Genomic DNA, 16,568 nt, shown 5'->3' with positions numbered 1-16,568 from the left:
TAGGGTGAAATCAGGCTGTTACCATTCACACGTTTTTAAAAAGAAACCTTTATCAGGGAGCCTCTCTGGACTTGGTGGGAAGGGAGGCTGAAGTGGTGGAATTCCACAGCGCTGTGCAAGAATTTACAATATATGCCCGTTCCAAGTTGTAACTTCTAGTCTTTTTTTCCCAGTAAAAAGACCATTAACTTCCCTAGGCATGAGGCCTGAAGTCAAGATGGGCCTCAGTCTGCTAAGGGCCACAGGAAGTAAACTGGGCACCCACGCACCTGTCTACCTCAGTGTTCCCGCTGTGTGGAGGTGTCACACTGAGGAGGGATCTCGGGAGGGTACCTCATATGGGCAGAGTACAGGTAGGCATGTGGCCCCTGGGCCCTGCAGAAATGAGCAGCCCCATCTTGTGTCCTCTGAACCTGTCACTTCAGTCACCTCCTGTCAGGATAGTAGGTTATAAAGGCTCCTATCACATTGACTTTGGTAGTAGGACACGGAAATGCTGAGGCTTGGATGAGAATTGGAACGATTGTGGTTAAGGAGCCATCATTCTCCATCTGTCTTTCCCCTGCGGACCTCCGCCTCCTATGGGTCGGCCATGCTCAGGAAGCCAGGCCAGGCCTCTCTCAGCCCTCACAGCAAGCAGATTAGAGCGTAGATGTGCAGTGGTAAGCTGTCTGGATGTGGGGCCTGGCTCTACTTTGTGCAATTCATACCCCTTCTCTGTGCCTCAGTTTCCTCCTACGAGAAGTGGGGATACCAGCCACAGCAGCCACCTCACGGGGCTGTTTGGAGCAATTTCACAGGGACTGGCACTTGGCACATGTTGGCCTTATCAAGAGCCTGTCTGTCAGGGTATGGCAAATACCCTCTGTAGGATGAAATCCCTTTTTTCCCTTTCTTTCCCCCAGAGGAGGAAGCTGAGGCTCAGAGCCCAGCTATTAACCCAAGGCCAGCACCCAACCCACACATGACCTCTCGTCCACTGGGCCAGCTCCCAGGAAGCCTTGGATGAATCCAGGCCTGGGGGGAATATCCTGAATGTGCGATGTAAAAAATTTCTCGGCCTGCCTCCACCCCATCCCGGCATTGCCCTCCTCTTAGCGTTCAGTCACGACATGCAAGCAGTGGCGCCATCCTGCTGTCCTGCCACTGGCTCTGCAATGTCTCAGCCCCACCAAAGTCCCAGCCTCCATATCCCTCCTCTAGACCTTTCCGCAGCCTGACCTCTTGGGGATGAAGGAGTCAGCTGTGGCTGAAATGGCAAATCCTGTCACCACATACAGATGGAATTGCAGAGTGCACACAGAGCTTCTCCAGAGTGTGGATTTGCAAAGGACGCGTGGCCCTTTAGCTGTGGAAAGGACTCAGGAGAGGTCGGAAACGGGGAGCTGGGACCTCAGGCCTCAGCTGGCTTCGGCACCCTGGCTGGGCCTGAGCTGGAAGTGGGCCTGGCTTCCCTCCCAGGAGTGCCAGCTGAGGGTGCCTCCGGAGGCTTGGCATGGGAGCTCAGGCCCGCCCTGGCCCTGAGCCTCCGCATGGGTTTCTCGCCCGTGTGGATCCTCTGGTGGTGGAAGAGAGCTGGGCGCTCGCGGAAGGCGCGGCCGCACTGCGCGCACACGAATGGCTTCTCACCCGTGTGGATGCGCCGGTGGCTGAGCAGCACCGCACCCTTGGCGAAGGCCTTGCCGCAGTCACCGCAGCGGAAGGGCCGCTCTCCCGTGTGCAACAGCTGGTGCTGCGTGAGGTTGGAGCTGTGGCTGAAGGCGCGGCCGCACTGCGCGCAAGTGAAGGGCTTCTCCCCGGTGTGCACGCGCTGGTGCTTAAAGAGTGAGGAGCCCTGGCTGAAGGCGGCCCCACAGAGCGCGCAGGCATACGGCTTCTCGCCTGTGTGCGTGCGCTCGTGCTGAATCAGGTGCGAGTTGCGGCAGAAGCGGCGGCCGCACCGCGCGCAGGCATAGGGCCGCCCGCCCGCATGGATCTTGCGGTGCTGGCTGAGGTTGGAGCCGTGGCTGAAGGCCTTGCCGCACTCGCCGCAACGGAAGGCCTTCTCAGCCGTGTGGATGCGCTGGTGCTTAAAGAGTGAGGAGCCCTGGCTGAAGGCGGCCCCACAGAGCGCGCAGGCATACGGCTTCTCGCCTGTGTGCGTGCGCTCGTGCTGAATCAGGTGCGAGTTGCGGCAGAAGCGGCGGCCGCACCGCGCGCTGGCTGAAGGCCTTGCCGCACTGCCCGCACGTGGGGCCGCCCGGTGGTCGGAGCTCTTCACGAAGACGCTGCCGCACTGCGCGCAAGTGAAGGGCTTCTCCCCGGTGTGCACGCGCTGGTGCTTAAAGAGTGAGGAGCCCTGGCTGAAGGCGGCCCCACAGAGCGCGCAGGCATACGGCTTCTCGCCTGTGTGCGTGCGCTCGTGCTGAATCAGGTGCGAGTTGCGGCAGAAGCGGCGGCCGCACCGCGCGGCTCATCCCAGGTCGGGGCTCCTGGAGTCTCTGAGGCTCGTGCCACACCACCCGCAAGTGAAGGGCTTCTCCCCAGAGTGCACGCGCTGGTGCTTAAAGAGTGAGGAGCCCTGGCTGAAGGCGGCCCCACAGAGCGCGCAGGCATACGGCTTCTCGCCTGTGTGCGTGCGCTCGTGCTGAATCAGGTGCGAGTTGCGGCAGAAGCGGCGGCCGCACCGCGCGTGCTTAAAGAGTGAGGAGCCCTGGCTGAAGGCGGCCCCACAGAGCGCGCAGGCATACGGCTTCTCGCCTGTGTGCGTGCGCTCGTGCTGAATCAGGTGCGAGTTGCGGCAGAAGCGGCGGCCGCACCGCGCGACGGCTTCTGCTGCTCGGGCACCCTTGGCTGCTTGCCTGGCTCCAGGTGGTCTGTGAGGGCTTTCTCCGTGATTGGGCTGCCCGTGGTAGCCCTCAGCGGGAAGTCAGTCGCAGACTGACACTGGCCTCACCACTGCCAGGGCCTAGCAGGAGCCTTTCCCAATAGATCACAGAGACCCCGTGGGTTTTCTCTCCCGGGATGAGGAGGTGGCCTGCCGGCTCCCAGGCATTTCCCACGCACACAGACAGCAGTGGTGGGAGGGACCCTGGTGTTCTGGAAGGTTCTTGGCCACACTGCTTCTCCAGAAACATCTCTGTCCTCTGCCAGATGCTGGGAACCTGAAGACACAGAAAACAGTGGATGCCTGGGGTCATCCTCACCAGGAGGGCGTGACCAAGGCAGACCGAGTGAGTGGGCAAGGGGACCCTAAGGTCTGGGTGTGGAAGCTGGGGAGAAGAGGAGCCAGAGACCCTTCCTATATGTAGCTCACTTGTCTGAGGGATACCCCAGCCTCCTTTTGTTCCTTACACTGATGGCTCCCCGATGCTATAGTTTTACTCACAAACTGTTTACTGACTGCCTCTCCCCTAGCACGGCCAACCCCTCGAAGGCAGGACCAGGAGCGTCCTGATCAAGGCTGTGCCCCCAGTGCCGGAAACAGGACTGGTAACTGCAAGTGCTCAAGAAACAATGAACACATAAATGAATGAAGGAATGGCGTCACAGATGAGGTGGTGAGGTAGGACAGGGAAGCTTTGACGCCACACACCCTGACTTATGGTGGGATTCTGAGCAGGTCTCAGCATGGCCTGGGGGTGCTCTTGGAGCTTCCCCTGAGGGAAGCCAAGGCTGGAGCCTTCAGGAGAGGCTAATGGTGGAAGGAGAACAAAAGGAAATCGGTATAAGGCAGGAGAGGAACATGTCCAGGAGGGTGGGGAGAGGGGACAGAAGCCTGGCCACTCACCAGGGCTGGGCCTCCTCTGGTTGTTCCTGGCCAGGGTCACATCTGTCCCACTGAGGACCCAGGGTTCCTCACCACGCTCAAGCTGGATGACTACACGGGGTCGGGAGGCAGAGAGTCCTGTGAGAAACAACCAAGTGAGGGACCAGCCCCAGCTCAGGACAACCAACTGCCCAACAGATGGTAGGAGTCAGGGCTTCATGGGACACAGACAGTGTCATCTGTGCAACCAAGAAAACCCACAGGTTGCACCACAAGTCAGGACTCATAGGAACAGCTCAGTGGTGCCTGTGAGGAGAAATGTGTTGGCAGTGCCCAAGGAAGGGTACTGAGCCCAGGCACAGAGGTGCCACAGCCAGACAGGGACACTCAGCCACTGGGTATGGAGCTGTTCACAGGCCGCCAGGAGGTAAGGAGTTAGTGCTGCTGGATCAACCTGGCAACAATTGAGCTTTCCCATGGAGGACCCAGGGCCTTACCCAGAGAGGCCACGAGTGCAAAGTTCTCCAGCATCACGTGGTGGTACAAGGCCCTCTGGGCAGCATCCAAGAGGCCCCACTCTTCCCGGGAGAAGTACACGGCCACATCTTCAAAGACCATCAGGCCCTATAACAGTGGGTAGGGGAAGATGGACATAATCTAAGCTATGGCCATGTGACCCAGGACCCAACTCCCTGTCCCAATGATACCTCCTTGATGTCCCTCCGACGTTCACCTTCCATCCCCAGGGCTCTGCCGATGCAACTTCCCTCACCTATCTGAGCCTTAGATGCCCCTGCTGAATTTGCCTGACCTTTTAAGGCTGCTGCCCCAGCCTGAAGGACTGGCTGATTCCCACCAGTCTCCACAGTGGTGGCCCCAACGATGGCGTGGGCACACAGGAGCCAGTTCCCTCTATTTCCTCCTCTCTGGGCTGCCACCCTCCCTTTTCTCAGCCACCTGCCAGACTTCCTGAGTGCCCCAGGGACTGCCAGCATCTCTTGATCTCCCTAGAGCACCAACTGCCCATCCCTTGCTGAGTCCGTGAAATCCTCTCCTACGTTTGATTCCCAGGTCCTGCCTCCATTCAGGATACTAGGACTCTGTCTTTGGATATCTACAATTCCAGGTCCATGTGATGCCTCCACTCTGGGACACGGCAGACTCTTCCTTATTTTCCCCCGAAACCTGCTTTCCCTTTAAATTTTACTTTGTCTACAGCAGCTCCATTCTTCTGGTGTTCAGACTAAAAAACTTGACAGTCCTTCACTCATACCCCGTACCTGATGATCAGCAGATCTATCCAGAATTCAACCACTTTCCTGTCTCCACTGAACTAATATGGTCCACGTGCTTCCTCCCTGCACACCACCCGCCTCCTCTGCGCCTGTTCTCCACTCGGCAAACGGTGGGATACTTTAAAAATCCTAATTTAAAGCATGTCCAGCTTCAGGTCAAAATCTTACATGGCTTCCTGAGCTCTCGGGATAGTCTTAACTCCTCCGCTTGGCTTTCAGATACACTTATCTTCTCGCCCGAGCTCCACGTTGAGAAGCTCAGTTGCGTAAGCACCTAGGCTGTCACCCCTCCCAACTTTTGTACGTGCGGGATCCTTCCTTTGGAACTTCCACACCTCACCCCCTTCGCTGCCAGTAGTGGGGAATCCCACACGTGAATGCCCCAAAGGCATGGACACCGGGGCCTAAGGCGAATCAAGAGACAAGACGTCCAGGTGAAGTCCCTCCCTCAGTCGGGTCTTAGGTCCATGGAGGTGTGGTCCCGGCGGGTGAGGGGTCTGAGGTTCTACTAACCTGTGCCGCTGCAGACATCGAAACCTGCACTTGAGGCGGCCGACCCAGACGCCCCTGGACTCAGTCTCCTGGTCCGTCAAGGCAGCAGGGCGCTGCCTCCAGAGCCGCTCAGGGGCCGAAGAGCACGTGGCTCCGGGAACAGCCCGAAGGCCCCACGGGGTCGCCCACACTACCCCCGGAGAAACCCAGGCTGGGGGGCGGAGCCGTCGGGGCGCGAAGCGGGCCCTGCGCCCACGCCTTCCTCGTGCCCGTGGCTCGGGTTTCCAGACCTCTTGGAAACCTGGCCCGACCAGCGGCGCTCGGCCCACAACACCGGCGTGGTCCGACGCCCGGCAGCAAAGTGACAGTGCCGGACGCCGGAAGTCCGGCCCCGTCACCCTCATTGGCCCAATGTGCGCGCGACGTACGCGCAGCGTCTCCTGGGAGGCGTAGTTTCCTGCAGCTCTCCGCGCTGGAAGGTGATGCCTTTCCGGATCTCCAGGGCAACTGCCAAACATCACTGCGCGGGATGCTGGGAGGTGGAGTCCCACGTCGCGCACCACCCTCTGTGGGGTCGTTCTGCTGGGGTCCTAAGATACCCACGCCCATACAAGCGGCCCCCAAGACTAAACGCTAGAAACTACTGAGGTTCCAGAGGCGACCCCAGTGCGGAGCACTAAGTATAAAGTTAACAAGAGGGGTGGATTAAAAGGCGGAGGAGTTCAAAACCCAGTTTTGGCTCTTGGTGGCTGTGTGCTCTCCCCCCACCCCCCACCCCCAGCAGTTTGACTTCTCTGTGGGTCAATGTCAAAGAGAAAACCTTAGATCCAAGATGGTGTCACTCCTGCTAAAAGCCTAAGATATCAAACTTAGATTTACTACCTGATATCATCGCAGTTTCAATCTTTCCCGGAAACATAATCTTAATCAACCGGTCTTGAATTTTCCTGTCAACACCAGTAAGGTAATCTGTCACGTGGACCCTCTCCTTCCCCGTCCCCCTCAATAGAAAAAGAGGCAATCTTGTATGATAAAAACCCTTCCTGTTCTCCTCCCCTAAAGAAAAGACATCCTTGCTCAGAAAACATCCTTTTCTTTGTCAATAGCTCTCTTGCCCCACCCTGCTTCCTATAGAAACCTTCCATTTGGTACACCCCTAAGAGTGCCCCTCTAGTTGCTAGATGGGATGCTGCCCATTCATGAATCATTTAACAAATCAATTAGTCTTCAAATTTACTTGGTTGGATTTTGTTTGTTAACAAGTCCCTTTGCTACCTGAAAAATTAAATGTCAATGAAAAAAGAAAAGAGGAAGTAGGAGATGAAAAAACTGAAGCAAGAGGTGGGGTGTTGTGAGGGTGGGGGAGCCAGGGCGTGCATACGGGCCTCTACATGTGGGAAAGGCAGGGAAACAGATTCTCTCCAGAATCTCAGGAGGAAACAGTGTAACACCTTGATTTTAGCCAGTGAAGTTGACTTCACACTTCTGGCCGCCAGAGTTGTAAATTTGGGTTGTTTTAAACCACCCAATATGTGGTAATTTGTTACAGCAGCATAGGAAACCAATACATTCTCTGCTGTCCTCCAAACCTGCAGAGAATTTAAATGAGTTTATTTGAGCCCAACTGATGACAATTGCAGGGAAGTCAAATTTCAACGGATTGAGAAAATGCTCTATAGAATGGCAGTTTTGGAACTTATTTTATACATTAGAATCAAAGAAGCCATAAGAAGGGTTACATAGAATCCGTTGGTAGGAGGTTAAGGGGGTGGGAGAAAGCAAAGCGGGGAAATACCTGGGGTTGTGTATAACAGAGAGACATACTTCTTTTATATGGGCGAGTCCATGACAATTGTGGATGGAAAAGGGGCCACATGTTAAACCTGACAAGCTCAAGAGACTGAAGATAACCACATAGGATGGCGTGAACATAAAAATTCCCAACTAAGGTGGACCATGGCGGAAAGTCACGTCTTTGGCCTGTAGCTTCCTTGACAAAGGTCAATCTTTACCTTAAGTGAGACTGTCGTCATTTGGCATCTAAGATAACATACCTTTGCAATATCAGAGGAATCCCTTTTTCCAGAACCCCCAGGGGGCACAACCCACCACACCAGAGTAGTAAACTACAAAATCCCTCATTGTTGTCTTTTTCCCCAAATACTATATGTGCTGTAAAATACTATTATTCTGTACCCACCAATGTAAAAAAAAGTGTGTGTCTCTCCATTTTACTTTTTATCCAATCCCAGAGATTTACCTGCTTTGCTTTATTTCATGTACACTTCCTCCTTTAATGTGTAAGATAATTTGGAAAACAGCCATTTTCCGCAGCATTTTCTCAATCCATTAAGACTTTGCTTCCCGGCAATTATTTCAGTTTGGCTCAAACAAACTCTTAATAAGTTTTCTCTTAGGCTGGATGTTTTTTCATTGACATGATTAATAATTAACATTTACAGCACATAGTGATGGTATTTGGGGAACAAGCTATCAATGAGACGGTCTCTGAGTTTGTAGGGCCTGCCCTGCTGGCCTCCCCTGAGCATGTCAGGTTCAGTACATGGCCCCTTTTTATCAACACTGAGCAGCTCACTTCCTGAATCATAGAAAGTCATTATTTAGAGGCAGACAGGCACTTGTTCCCTCTGAGGATTTGGGGCCCTAGTGTCACTGACTTTTCAATAGTTTGGCACTCCTGTCACCATCACTAAGGGTGGGATGAATCCCATTTGCAGACAGGCTAACTGGAGAAGCAGGCCCTCCTTGCATGTGTGGATGGAAAAGGGGCCACATATTAAACCTGACAAGCTCAGGAGACTGACAATAACCATATAACATGGCATGAGCCTAAAACATTTCATAACTAAGTGGGACATGGTGGGAAGTCACATCTTTAGCTTCCTTCATAAAGTTAATCTGTGCCTTTAAGTGGGCCTGTCTATTGTCTTTTTGCACCTAAAATGACATCCTTGGGATGTCAGTAATCGCTTTTTCCAGACCAGAGCAGGAAAGTATAGAACCCTCATTATTATTCTTGTGCATTGATTAACTTCTCTGTGAGAACTATTAACTATCCTGTACCACCTATGTGAAAGAAGTGCCTGTCTCTCCAATTTATCTAATCCCAGAGATTTCCCGGCTTTGCTTTCTCTGACCCCCTTAATCTATCACCAGTGGATTTCATGCAACCCTCCTCCTTTGATTCTATGTATACAATAAGCTGCAAACTGCCATTTCATGGAGTATTTTCTCAATCCGTTGAGATTTTGCTTCCCAGCAATTATCGTCAGTTTGGCTCAAATAAACTCATAAGCATTCTCTTAGCCTGGATGTTTTTTGTTGACACATATAAAGGAGGAATATGTCTCTGTGAGTCCCCAAATGATGTAGGGGACTTTGGAGTGAGTGAGTGAGTGTCAAGATCGTGTCTCGTGAGACCGAAGAATGGAAACACGGACCCAGCAGAGGCAAGAGTTTTAAAAAGAGGATCGTTTATTGAAAGCAAACGGTCAGAGCTCCCGAGCCGGAGGGGGTCCCAAATGGGGGTGCCCAGTGACTGAGGCAAAAGCTCTTACTTTTATACCTTCCCTTGCCTGTTTGGGGAAAGGTTGCTGTCTGAAGAAGGGAACTGGCACCTTCTAATGAAATTCGTCTACCAGGTTTGTTTACTTGCCCATCCTGAAGGAATTAGCAAAGTAACCCACTCTTATCTATCAGATCTGCTCCATTTGTCAGGCCAAAAGGAATTTTATGATTAACCTCAAGGCCTTGTTACATTATGTCCTAGAGCGAAGGAGTGATTTCAAAACCTGAAGTTTCAGGATATGGCTGTCTTTGTTGATTCCACCAGGGATCTCCCTGTCTACCTAAGGATATTCTAACCTGTCTCACATGCACCAATCCTGTGGGTTAGTCCCTAGTCTGGCTCTTCTGTGCTGTGGTTTGGCTGGGCCCCCACCTCACCCAAATCTCAGTGTCTTTGTCCTGCCCTGGAGCCCATGGAATCCCTTCTGGGTGTGGCACACACTTGTGAAGAAGTCCCCAGCCCACCCCAAGGTCATCACAGAGTGCGGGGGGGGGGCAGTGGGGGGGAGTGCGATTTGAGCAGAGTGCACCTGTACCAACGTGGTCAGTGTCACAGGCCAGGACCACCAGGCAGCCCCAGAAAGCCCACCCAGTGACATGTGTGCACACATCTTCAAAGCTACCTGGCCACACACCAGTGTTGCACTCCTGGCTGAAGTGTTCATGTGGGGAACACAGAGGAGAGGCTCCTGGTTCAGCACCAACCTCCACGAGGACCAGAAGCAGCCAGTGGAGAGAAATGCTACAGAAGGGGCACAGGCGTACCTCTTCTGATCTCCACCTGCAATGCCCATGACAGATCTGACCCTTCAGCAGGAATCTCCGTGAGAAGGGAGAAGCCATAGGGCCGTCAGTGTGTAGTGGTTGGGAACTGACTTACTCTGGCTAAGGGGAACCATGGAGTGTCTGCTGGCAGTTTACCATAGTATGCTGCGCTGCTTCATGGACATACATAGTTAGGTCTACACATGCACCTGTAATATCTTGGGGACCACTCCCATCCTTACCTGTGTCGGTGAAAAACATCCAACCTAAGAGGAAGCTTATAAGAGTTTATTTGAGCCAAACTGACAATTGCTGGGAAGCAAAATCCCAATGGACTGAGAAAATGTTCTGCGAAATGGTGGTTTGTAGCTTATTTTACACATAAAATCAAGGAAAGGAGGTTGCATGAAATCTATTGGTGATAGGTTACGGGGGTGGGAGAAAGCAAAGTGGGGAAATCTCTGGGGTTGGATAAAAGTAAATTGGAGAGACAGGTACTTCTTTTATATAGGTGGGTGCAGAATAGTTTACAGTTCCCTTTTTACAGCACATAGAGATATTAATCAGTAGACAAGCATAACAATGCGGGATTTTGTAGTTTCCAGTTCTGGTCCTGAAAAAGGATTACTGACACTGCAAAGATGTTATCTTAGGTGCAAAAAGACAACAGACAGGCCCACTTTAAGGCACATATTAACTTTATGAAGGAAGCTAAAGATGTGACTTCCCGCCATGTCCCACTTAGTTATGAAATTTTTTATGCTCACGCCATGTTATGTGGTTATTTTGTTGCGGAAAAATGATGAAGACTGAGAGACTCAAGCGGCACGTAGAGATCAGGGAGAACACAGCTTTATTACGCCAGCGGGCTCAGTGGGATTGTTCCCAAACACTGAGCACTAACTGGGGTCAGGTGCTTTGTTTTATAAGGTTTGGCCTCCGGGTTAGGGGGAAATCTGGCTGGAGTGCTGGGGAGGTCCGTCCCTAGCAGCTGTGATCGCTCAACATTGTTTTGACAGGGAGGCCTCTAACTATGGTGCCCACCAGAGACATCTCCGATAATAAGGTATGGGAGGAGGAGGGGGATGGAGCTCCTAGCCGTGCCTGCATGAAAAAACAGTCCCGAAATTTTCAGTCTCTGAGCTTGTCAGGTTTAATATGTGGCCCTTTTTCTGTCCACACTTCCTTCTTTTGGTCATAAATCAACCCAAAGGATGCATTGATGACCATCCTTTGGTTGGATAATGTGGTCCTACGGTGTTAGAAAGGCTCATTCCTAGAAGACTTAGTGTCAGTATTTGTCTTGCTGATTGTTGGACCATTGTGGGTGGGGAAGACCATAATCTTAGATGGCAGTCAAGGCTGAATTATTTATTTATATTTAAAAGAAAATGTGAGAAAATGGGAGGCAATCAGATCCTATATGTCTAAATTAAATATATTCTAGCTCATTTTTAATCTTTGAGCTATCGAGTTTTTTTTCCTCTGTTTTATGTTGTTGTTGTTGTTGTTTTTAAAGATTTTTTTTATTGGGGAAGGGGAACAGGACTTTATTGGGGAACAGTGTGTACTTCCATGACTTTTTTCTAGTCAAGTTGTTGTCCTTTCAATCTTAGTTGTGGAGGGTGCCATTCAGCTTCAAGTTGTTGACCTTTCAGTCTTAGTTGTGGAGAGCTCAGCTCAGCTCCAGGTCCAGTTGCCGTTGTTAGTTGCAGGGGGCGCAGCCCACCATCCCTTGCGGGAGTCGAAGAATCGAACTGGCAGCCTAGTGGTTGAGAGCCGTGCTCCAACCAACTGAGCCATCCGTGAGTTCAGTGGCAGCTCAGCTCAAGGTGCCATGTTCAATCTTAGTTGCAGGGGGCGAAGCCCACCATCACTTGCAGGACTCGAGGAGTTGAACCGGCAACCTTGTGGTTGAGAGCCCACTGGCCCATGTGGGAATAGAACCGGCAGCCTTCAGAGTTAGGAGCACGGAGCTCCAACCGCTTGAGCCACTAGGCCAGCCCTTATGTGTTTTTTTTGTATCTAGTATAACATGTACAAACTAGGACCAAGAGAGATAGTATTATACCAGTAACACCGATTAAGCGCAGAAAATGTCCTATATTAGACAAGTATGAGTCTGAGGGGAGCAAACATCCTAGCCCACTGTTTGAAGTAAACTGATATCTTGGGATGCTTAACCATAGAGCTGGGAGGACTATGGGTGGAGCTGGGCCCCTTGTTAACGCTCTAGTCTTGACTTCCTGTTGAACTCTATGGTGACCATGGGTGAGAGGGTGGGGGTGGGAGAGGGATGCAAATAAAGGGAGAAGGCATGTTTGAGCTTGCACCTTTTTCCATGTAGGCAGCCGGAAGGTAGTCTGGTTGCGAATGTGGTTCCGTTTCTTTTCTTTTCCTGAACAAACTGTTTTATTTTGGTGGATTACCTGGAGAATTATTTGGTCAGACGACATTATTGGTGCCCTATGTGGGGCCCAGAGAGTAGTGGCACTCCAACGGCTTCTGACCAGTGAGCAAACTATGGTGCCTAACTGAGCTGCTTTCTGCTGGATTTTTGCTCCCTGGCTTAGAATCCTCTGGTGAGTTCCTTTCCTGGGTCCGAGCCAATAGGTTTTGCATCTGGCTTTCTCCAGGTTTTATTTGGGAATTGTTTAAAATTTTTTTTTGTCACTTATTTGTTTGTTGATGTGCATATGTGTGACGGCTTTACGGCTTATTTCTTTGTGTACTCATGGCATGTTGGCTTGATTTCGGAAAGCAGGAACTGGCTCTAGCCTTCCTATCTGCTTGGAACTGGCTCTAGCCTTCAGCCTGGTTCACAGTGATCCGGCTGTTCCAATATGAGGTGAACTAAAGGACCTGCAAGTTATTTGAGTAGTAAATTGTTTGAGCCCAGTTTTTTTTTTTTTTTTTTTAAAGGGATCTCTGATATCCAAGCTTTCTCAAACTGTCCCTCCTCCTGGGACACCCGCCGAGTATATGCTTGGAACCCACAGAGAAATTTTGTGCACGTATTTAATGAATGGGAAGATCTGACTATGGATAAATATCAGTGGCCGCTTTGAGGAACTTTCAATATTCCCAAACTTGAATTTCTGAAAATTAGATTGTGTAATTACAACGCTAAAACTAAGAAGAGGAATAGAAGCCTATTTGGAGTGGTAAATGGAGGCCTTCGATTGAGATTGTGAATCTAAAGTTACATTTTTACAAAATAAAGTCTCAAAGCTAACAGAGACTGTTAAAAATTTAAAAAGAATGGCACCTGAAACCTTGTGTCCTCCCTCCTGTGCATTGCCTTGTCCTTCCCCCACTGCTTCTTTGTCTCAAACTCCACATCCAATGCCATCTTGTTCCTCTTTGCCACCTCCACCACCTTCAAATCAGCCCCTGGCTGCAAACTTCTAAATCTTCTCTCAACTTCCTCAGAACCTATCAGTACTTTCGCATTTAAGATGACACCTGGGGATCCTAGCAAACCCCACATCTCTTTCGTTCCCTGACTAAAGCTGAGTTATGAGCTATAGTGGAGGAATTTCCTATAGTAACTAAGGATTCTGGTAATTTTGCTAAGGAATTTGATATTACTATTCAAGCTTATCAGCCTGGATTTTCTGATTTATATCAGCTAATTAATATGTTGGTTGGTGAAGTCCAAGCCAGATATTGAATGAGAATTGTCAGATGGGAACATCCTGAAAGGGATTTAGAAAAGCAAACTCCTGATTATTGGGAGGAAACCAGGCAATTTGCTAGGAAACAACATCGAGCATTTCCTGAGGCTTTTCCAAAGGTTGATTGGAACAAAATTCAGGATTGCTCACAAAAGCCTGAGGAATCTGTTAATGACTATTATAAAAGATTCCAGGCCGTTTTTAAGGAACATTCAGGTTTTCCTTTAGATGCTGGCCACACAGGGACAGTTTTTAATTCTTTGTAAAAGGGCTAAATAAAAACCTTTACCTTCTGGGTAGGAGACTCAGGATAGGATGGGGAACTATGCCTACCCTAGACTTGGTAAATTTCGCTAAGGAGCTTGCTAGTACCCTAGATGGGCTGCCTAAACACAAGATCGCCAAGACTTTTGACTTTCAGCCATGGCAAAAGGGAGTCCCTGTGGGAAATCAAAGAACTACAACTTTTTGCCACCACTGCAAGAAACAAGGACATTGGAAAAGGGATTGTCATAAGTTAAAGTGTACAAGACGCTCTCTGCCAACTAACCAGTCTTTTTCAGGTTTTCCTAATTCAGAGTGACAGGGCTCTGAGGAATTACAGGAGTTTTTTTTTCCAGTACTTCCCCTAAATCATCTTAGAAAAACAGGTTTACATATCTAAAGCTATTCCCTTTTGTCTAGGTCCCTTAAGAGATAAACATTAACATTGTTTTATCCTTAGTTCTTCTGCCCCTAGCCATTTATTAGACAGAGACTTCTTAGAGACATATCATGCTGGATTTCTTATGAGACTGAGGAAGCCCCTCATGACTTCCTGACTCCTCAAGATGATTTGCAGAAAACTCCTCTTGGTAAAGCTAATTTCTCATGGTTTACTAATTGTTCTTAAGGAATGACAATGGTGAGTACTGTGCTGGTTATGCTTTTGTAACTCCTTCTGAAGTTATTGAAGCAGCATCTTTGCCCCTGGTTACTTCGGCATAGCAGGTTTCTGAATTATATGCCCTCACTAGAGCTTGCATTTTATCAAAGGGTAAAGCTGTCAACATTTATACCGACAGCAGATATGCCTTTGGGGTGGCTCATGACTTTGGAATGCTATGGAAAAAGTGTGGTTTCCTTACCTCCAATGGAGATAAAATTAAAAATGGTCCATATGTACAGAAATTATTAGACACTATACTTTTACCTGATGCTTTAGCCATTATTAAGATTCTGGGGAGATCCTTTTGTAGTTCATAAGTGTGATGATTGGGTGTTCACGCTTTTGTGTGAGATGTGCCTCCCACAAACCTTGTTACGAAATCGGCACATTACCCATCTGACGTGAACTAGAGGGGAAAAAAAAAAGGTTCTGGGGCACTCTAAACTTGATTCCCTGGAAGCCAAAGGAAATCACCTCGTTGACATTCCTGCTAAAAATGCTGCCCTTAAAGACATCAACAGTAGTCAGGTCTCTGTCATAGTCCAGAGAGAATCTTCTCCCACTGATGACAGAAAACTTGGCCAGAGAAGTCCAACAACCAACTTCTGAAGAAGAAAAACAACTGGAAATCCAACAATTGTTGGTTTAATAAGGAAGAAAGACTCTGGTTTGGATCAAATAACAACCCAACCCTATTAGAAAGTTTGAAATTCCCACTTTTAACCACTGTACATGCATTGAACCATTGGTTTACTGACAAAAGGGTAGCTTTCATGCACCAATATTGGTGGGGAAATATTAATAAGGCCACAAAAAGTGCCTCCCTCAGGTGTCCCACCTGTCCAAAGTATAACTCAGGGAAGCCTATTTGTACTGCCCCTGGACATTTTAAATTGCCAAATGGCCCCCTTGAGGTCTGGCAAATAGACTTCATACAGTTTCCGCATCTCATGGATATAAGTATGTTCTAGTCATAATATGTGTGTTTTCTCACTGGACTGAAGATTTCCCTTGCAGACAAGCTACAGTAGCCAAAGTACTGTTAGAAAAGATTATTCCTACTTGGGGAACTCAAACTCACTCCACAGTGATCGAGGAACCCATTTCACGGGTCTGGTGCTAAAACAAGTCTATGCTGTTTGGTCATTCCTACAACATTTTCACTGTGCTCACCATCCCATCTTCAGAATTAGTTGAACACACTAATGACATTATTAATACTCAATTGGCAAAATTTATGGAAACTTCAAATACCTTGGCCAAAAGCATTGCCATTAATCCTTTTAAATCTCAGATCTATGCATGAGATCTCACCTTTTGAGATAATTACAGGACACCCTATGCATCTGGCCCCTGCTTCTCTTGATCCACAGCTGGTGAAAGGAGACATACTTGAATATTGTAAGGGCTTAATTGATTCTATCGACAATAATCATGCTTTAATCAAGCAATCATTTCACCATACACTCTGGGAAGTGAAACTAAAAATTCATGCTTTACAACCTAGAGATTTTTATTGGAAAATACACCTCAAAAAGGATTCCCTCCAGCCATGCTGGAAGAGCCCTTACCAGGTACTATTGACTAACCCCTGTATTTTTAAACTGCAGGGAGCAGATTCTTGGATACGTGTGTCACACCTAAAAAAGGCAGCAAACCCTGACTGAAAAAATGTCTGATGAGCTGAAACTAAAACTGTCAAGATTTAAAACAGGTGACCTCTAAGGAACTTGAGTTCCTGGTCTGTGCCTGCCACATAAGCTAGGTTGCTAGGTTCTTCCCCCCCCACCCCCCGCCTTCCGCCTGCCCCTCTCCACTCCAGTTCAAGCCGTTGTTTTCAATCTAGTTGTGTAGGACACAGCTCCCTGGCCCATGTTGGTACTATGAGCCTTGCACTGCCCCCAGCTGAGGCAGTTGGTTGCCGGTCATTGGTCAGCCACTCACAGCAGCTCGCTGGAGCTCTTGTTGGTTCATGGCAGCCCACAGCAGCTCATGATGCCTGCTGGCCACTCACGCTAGCCACCGGTCACTCATGGCAGCACACACAGCAGCCCCCAACAGCCTGCAGCTGCTCA

At 49.6% G+C, this 16,568-nt stretch overlaps 1 protein-coding gene and 1 non-coding gene across 2 annotated transcripts; one reads left to right on the top strand and one right to left on the bottom strand.

The window, feature by feature from the left end:
• Positions 1-29: 29 nt before the first annotated feature.
• Positions 30-5,897, bottom strand: LOC109434534 (uncharacterized). Its single transcript, XM_074315871.1, is given in 9 exon segments — positions 30-2,404; positions 2,534-2,739; positions 2,799-2,906; positions 2,909-2,980; positions 2,983-3,027; positions 3,030-3,143; positions 3,770-3,886; positions 4,246-4,372; positions 5,557-5,897. Coding segments are annotated over 9 exon segments (1,818 nt in total). The 5' UTR covers positions 5,575-5,897; the 3' UTR covers positions 30-1,393.
• Positions 5,898-14,791: 8,894 nt separating this feature from the next.
• On the top strand, positions 14,792-14,895 carry LOC141567738 (small nucleolar RNA U13). The gene has a single exon (XR_012490573.1). It is a non-coding gene; the product is annotated as a small nucleolar RNA U13 (small nucleolar RNA).
• The last annotated feature ends 1,673 nt before the right edge of the window (positions 14,896-16,568 follow it).

This window comes from Rhinolophus sinicus, linkage group LG11 (assembly GCF_036562045.2).
Source record: "Rhinolophus sinicus isolate RSC01 linkage group LG11, ASM3656204v1, whole genome shotgun sequence".
In the NCBI taxonomy this organism is placed as follows: domain Eukaryota; kingdom Metazoa; phylum Chordata; class Mammalia; order Chiroptera; family Rhinolophidae; genus Rhinolophus; species Rhinolophus sinicus.
Note: the sequence above shows the minus strand (reverse complement) of the source record. Positions and strands in the feature narration are given on the sequence as shown.